The 6,427-nt window shown below is 45.2% G+C and overlaps 1 protein-coding gene across 1 annotated transcript in view; it reads right to left on the bottom strand.

Annotated features, from left to right (window-relative positions):
- ADAM12 (ADAM metallopeptidase domain 12) overlaps positions 1–6,427 on the bottom strand; it is a 155,576-nt gene that overhangs the window by 120,948 nt on the left and 28,201 nt on the right. Inside the window, exon 2 of the mRNA XM_017733869.1 lies at positions 6,150–6,223. Within this exon, the coding sequence (XP_017589358.1) occupies positions 6,150–6,223 (74 nt within the window). The remainder of the gene's footprint in view (positions 1–6,149; positions 6,224–6,427) is intronic.

Here is a 6,427-nt window from a genome sequence, read left to right as displayed (position 1 = left end):
GACCTCTCTGCTGAGCCACGGCAAAGGGAAGTGCTGAAAACCTCGCATTCTGCACGGGGAGGTTAAAACACAGCTCCGAAAATACTGGAGTCGGCTGCTGCAACGTCTTCAGAGAGTGGAACCTAAAGCAGGCTAATTCTTTATTAAATGTTTTAGTCTATGCGTCTGGATTATTGATCTGTCTTTAATTGGAAGGTTCAGCTGTGGACTGCTCTGACTGACAGAGAGTGAACAAGAAAAACTTTGTGTTGACTTGGCTCCAAGCTGCCAGCTGATGACACTCTGGAAACTCAGGAAAACACTCGTGCAGAAAGACCAGCACCTGTCCCACCCATCAGACTGATTTTGTTTACTGCGTGAACAAGGTCTGCAGTTCTGCAGAACACACAGAACTGTGAAACTTCCACATCTCAGTTTTCCCAAAGAAAAGGGTTTGATCCATCAGTCCTTCACTCATGCCCAGGCTGCAGGGCAGGGGCAGGGCAGCACTCACTCCCCTGACACCACATCTGCCCCCAAAACTTTGGGGTGTGAGTAGGACACAGTCCTCTCTTCTCTCCAGGGAATTTGGCACAGCCCCATTACCCTGCTGTTTTGTGGGCATGGGGAAGAGAAGTTTGACCTTGATAGACATCATGACAGTCAGCCACAAAAAGGTCTCAGAATTTGTATTTCTGTGTCTTTTTATCCTCTCCACTTCCAGCATATCAGCACATAAATATCTTCTTTCATTGTTCCTTTCTTTTGCTGTGTTCATGTAAGGAGTTGGAACTCCTTATGGGGAACTCCTGATGTCTGTGGGGGTTGGAACTATATGGTCTTTAAGGTCCCTTTCAACCCAAGATTTTCTATGATTCTGTGATTGTAAGGAGAGAAAAAAACAGATCAAGAAAGCAGCAGTTTCTCTCCTGGTGGGGCTGAACCCTTTCACTCCAAAATGACACAGACAGAGGTAGCCCTGACCACACAACCTCACCTACCATTGCTAAAATCACAGAACAAACCTTGGTTTCTCAGTGCCCATGATAAATATTTCATTTTTATACCACAAACCTGTGGGAAGTAGCTGTACCCTTAGAGCCACAGACTGATCCCATTTTTGCTGTAGCTGTGGTAGCTGAATTGCCACATTTCAGCGTGGTTTAGACCATCTGACTGGTGCCATTGCAGAAGGGGAAAAACTGTTCCTTCCATTAAAGTGAAACTTTTACTTCAATTACAGTGAAATCCCAACTGTCAGCTCAGGCTGAAATGCTGCAGTACAGCTGCCAGCTCCAGCACTTGCAGATAAAACAGGCTGAGGTCACAGTTTTTTGGCTAAGACACAGCACAGGATTATAATAGCAAGTATATTCTGACAGGTCCCAGCTCTCTGTTTGGGATTTGTTTGTTTAGATTTGTTTCTCCATCCGCATTTCAAGCCATTGATTCTATAGAAGCATGTCAGTTCATTAACAAATCTTGTCAGCTATTTTCTTTGGCACTGGGAATGGGTTGTTTCCCTGCTAAATTAATCCAGCTCCAATGTCACTTGCACACCAATCAGTGTTCCCATTCAGGGAGGTCAGGCAGAAAAGTGGAGAGAGCAACTTCTTTTCTTTGAACCAAAAGGGAAAACAAAATATTGCTGAACTCTGAAGCCTCATTGGAACTGGTCACATCAGCACTGTGCATGAAGATGGCTACTGCCTGGTTTCCAGCCCAGGGAATGCTGCTGGAGCCTCCTCAATCCTAGGGAAAAGCTTTCAAAGTGACCTCCAACACGGGGCCATTACATCCCAACCCATCCTGGGTACTGTGTCTCCATGAAGAAGTGGAAAATGTGCAAGGGGGACAGTCAAAGATGCTCTAAATCTCTGGAGATCTCTGGGATCCTAAAGGATTTATAGGCTAAGATGGAGTCCTATACCGTGGCCTGAGGTGGATTTTGTCTCCTGATAAAATGGAAGAATTTTTACAGAGGGAATAAAAGGCAGCAATGTAACCTCATATATTGCCTTTTTTATATTGCTTTGTTAAGGCTGGACTATAAACCTGACGAAAAGGAGCATAAAATGATGGGGAAATGAAGAGTGAACTCAGCTCCTCTAAAATATTCCAGCCTTTTCTTTCCATTGCCATGTTCCAATGGACCCTGCCAGTGGCCCACCAGCCACAACAACGCTGATCTCACCCTCAGTGCCCCCTCTGCAAAGCTGGAGAGCGAAATCCCAGTGAAGGAAACTGTCCAGGACACACCTGGGATGTTCTTGATGTCCTCGGGGCAAAGCCATCCCCCCTCCATACTCAACTTACCTCAGCTTTTTATCCTTCTGTGCCCCAGCCTCAGGTACACACAGGAGTCAGCACTGGGAGAGCTCTCAAGCATCTGTTCAGAGTTACATTTCTTTGACATTCATAATTATGACCTTTGTCAGCAGATCATGGAAGCATGAAATTAATTTTGAAAATCAGTAATTCCGCTGACTTTACCTGGATCGCTCACATGTTTAAAGTTAAAAGAACACTTAAGAGCTTTGCTGTATACAGACCTAGCCCTGACAGAGTGCAAAACGTTTCCAGTCACAGACAAACAGCCAGTAGCCACAGACTGTTCCACTCTCCAGCTCAGATTTAATCTTACAGGGGCTCTGTTTCACTGACACAGCCGTGAACTGCTTCCCTCTAAGACCCACATGCTGCAATCAACTTTCAAGGGATTTCTAAGTGCATACATTACTGTCCCTTGCACACCAGCAGAGCATCAGTATTGCTGATGTAATGCACCCCAGCCCAGTCAGCTGCTCCAAAAAGTGGTTTATTTTGCAGCTGATCGATGCTTTGCTGATTCTGGAAATCTCTCCAATATGACAAGTGTTTCTAAAACATTTAAACCTTCAGAGCTGAAGGTTCTCAGGAGTGCAATCATCTTTTGCAGTTAAATCATGGTAAGGAATGTACTTGCAACGTGAGCTCACTCGCAGGTTTTCTGCCTGTGACAAATTGAATCCACCACAAATAATTTTGGGGTTGCAATTACAGATGGGCAGTGCCTGGAAATTAATCACTGAAGTATTTAATGAATATCTACAAAAGTAATCTCAACAGCTGCAAGTCATCGAGAAGATTTCAAACCCTAGGCTACGAAGGCAGGTACCAGTAACTCTTCCAGAAGTCACTCAGAACATCTTGCCCAGTACACATGAGCACATTTTGATGAGTCTGAATATCAGAAAACACCAAACTGACATTCAGTATTTCCACAGATAACAGATGGTTTCACACGTTGCTCCCCACTTGGGGTTGCCTAATGCATCTGAATGATGTTTTGAAATATAACTCAAGGTTTGGAAAATCTCTAAGGTTTTCAATAAATGGAGTTTAATGTCAAGACTACTCAAAGCAGCTGTTCCTCCTAACCATGGAAAATCACATCCAGGTTTTTTTTTGCATGACCCAATGCAGAAATGATGTAATTTAGGGGTCCCATGCACCTCCACCCCCAGCATGCTCGAAGGAATAGCATGCTTTACATGAAACCACAGAAAGATAACAGCACATGTCTCAGAGCTTCGTGTGCTGCCACTTTTTACTCCAGACAAGGTGTTTGTGTTTCTCTCCCCACTCCTACCTGCAGCAGGTGAGTAATGGCTCAATGCTTGCAGGGCGTTTGAGCTGCACATTCCACACCAACAGCAGAAAGAGGGAGCAGGGGCTGTGTGCTCATCTGCATCCTTGGAGATTCCCAGGAAGCAGGGATGGGAACATCGCTCCCTTCCCCAGGGAGATGAGTTTCTCCCACCTCTGGAGTCCAGAACCCAGCCTGGCCTGCTGCCATCAGATGTTTGCTCTGCAGAAACGCAGGCTCTCATTTCTCTCCTGGGCATTACTTCTCACCCCATGCCCCTGCAGACCCCCTGGAAGCAGCAGGGTGCTCGTGCCCCCTCACCTCCCGTGTCACCACTTGTCTGTCCGTGCCAGTGACAACAAACCCAACACCAGCACTCCAGGCAGAAGGAACATGAGCACAACTTCCACAGACAAGCACAAAGACCTTGGGATTGTTTTCCCTGGGAAGTGCAGCTCAGTCCTGCAGACCAGTGTGTGGTTGTGATTTACAGTAACAAAAACCTGACCTACAGATGCACACACTGAAAAAACTTCTGCATGGACTTGCAACACTCAGACCATCAATTCTTAGGAAAATCAAAGTCAAAAATTCTGAAGAAAAAGGCAAAATGATTTTGCAAAACCACGACCAACTTCTTCCTGTGGTTTGGGATCTGTGAACTGCCTCGTGTGCCATGAATGCCAAACCCAGGCAAGGCTGAGTGTCCCATTCCACAACACTGCCTCAAAGCTGCCGCTGCTGGGATGAGCAACCTCGTGTTGTCAACACCACACATGACTCTCCCAGAATGCAAATCTTCAGCTGGACACTCCAGTAACTAAAGAAGACAATCCCAGTTTACCCCAGCTGAGAAACAATAATTGATAAATGTTGTATTTCTTAAGGAGCAGATCTCAATATCTCCAAATCCACGCAGTCAGGCAGACGCCCATAGAGGTAATTTATTGCACTTTCCTGTCCTGCTTCTAAAAGAGGGGGAGATTGCATCTTATAATCTTCTAAATCTGACTTTATTACAGGTACAAGAGAGTTTGGTATGTTCAGCAAAGCCTGTATTAGCAGTTTTATGGTTTTTATGTTTTTATGTTCTTTTAATCGCTGACATGGAATGCAAATAGTTTCCTCAATTGCTACATACTTCCCATTCCTGCAGGAAGGCACACCCTTTGACAAAGATTAAGATAATACAAAGTGAAATCCCTGTTTACTAAAGGAATTAAATCCTCCTCTAGTTACTGGAACACAGCAACCTATGCATGGGGGATCTACACACCCTTCAAGGACAGGTTTTCAACAGCTAAAGAGCATTAAAAATAATATAAAGCAAGCTCAAGATTTGGGCTTGATGGAGAATAATAAAGTGAACTGGAATTCTTCACAGCTGGGTAATGTTAGGGTTCATCCAAACGACTGGGAATAAAAAGCATCTTGAGTTGTTTTGCTCCAGAGGACTAAAGAGGTGCCCCGTGGTTTTCCATTGAAGTTGTCCATCCCCAGCCTGAGGCAGGATGTCCCTGGCCTCCCCTGGACATTTGCTTTCACAGGCACATTCCTTCCTCCTAACAGATAAAACTGCATCGCTCCCATCCACGCTCTCTCTATTAAACTGAAAAAAATACCTTTGTGGCTTTGACTCCCCAGCAGGGGAACCTACAGAACTCACAGATCCTTGGGAACAGTTATAAAAAGTTTTCCCTAGGTTGAGCATGATCTTTGGTTTGCCTTTGACAAACAGCACGCAGTTGTCCTGATCTGGATTCCCACGACATATCCTTGAGATTCTCTTAGAGGAAAACGGAACAGTTGTGGGGTAGAAAAAGAATTTGATGACTTTTTCCATTTGTCATGGACTTCCAGAGCAGTGATTTCATTCCTGTAGGGTTTTGTATCTCTTTTAAAACTCTGCCCATGGGACCATGTCCACAGCAGTCTCTGATCCCTCTCTGAAGCTCATAGACATGAGCAGGATTTGCCAAGAGCACATGGAAAAAGATGCACACAAACAAGGGCTCAAGCCCAGCATTGGTCCTGGGCCTCATGAACAGCACAACCATCCCATCGTCAGCCCCTTGTCAGCAAACCCGGAGAGCTGCATTTAACATTCCAGCAGGGGTTAAGCCCAATGTCTTGACTCATCATCCCTGATGGACACTGCATGGAGCAAATCATGGGTGCAGGCAGCGTTAGGACAAAGGAGTCCTCCCCAGAAAATTTCAGAGACTGTAGGATATTCCAGATTACTATAAATAAAAGCCTTACCACAGGAAAGGAGAACAAATCCAAATCAAATACACAGGAAAACCCTGAGAGGCAACATGTCCATTTTCAGCCCCACATAAATGCACACAGCCATAGAGATTCTTGCTCTATCAGCAATGCACCAATACCCATAATCCAAACCGGAACAAAACTCTCTTGTTAGGGGACTTTTTATAGGGGACCACTAGGAAAACTGGCCCCAGGTTAATTTTAAACCATCAATTTTAAAATTATAACCCTCCTCCAAGAGTACAAAGTGACCACGCAGCAGGGTACTTACTCATTCCTCTCCAGATCGATGACCAGATGTTTATTTTCAGCTTGAATTACAAACTGCAGCAGTGCTGGGTGGTTCTGAAAAAGAAACAGAGTTGACTGAGTCCAAACTCAGAGTCCATCATCCTGCACCCGGCTCTGCCAGGGAAATGGACATCATGGAATCAAAGGAAGGTTTGGCTTGGAAGGGGTCTTAAGAACTGTTTAGTTCCCATGGGCAGGGACACCTTCCACTGTCCCAGGCTGCTCCAAGCCCCAGTGTCCAGCCTGGCCTTGGCAACT

The sequence above is a fragment of the Corvus brachyrhynchos genome, unplaced genomic scaffold, assembly GCF_000691975.1.
Source record: "Corvus brachyrhynchos isolate BGI_N302 unplaced genomic scaffold, ASM69197v1 scaffold514, whole genome shotgun sequence".
In the NCBI taxonomy this organism is placed as follows: domain Eukaryota; kingdom Metazoa; phylum Chordata; class Aves; order Passeriformes; family Corvidae; genus Corvus; species Corvus brachyrhynchos.
This window is presented reverse-complemented; position numbering and strand designations above follow the sequence as displayed.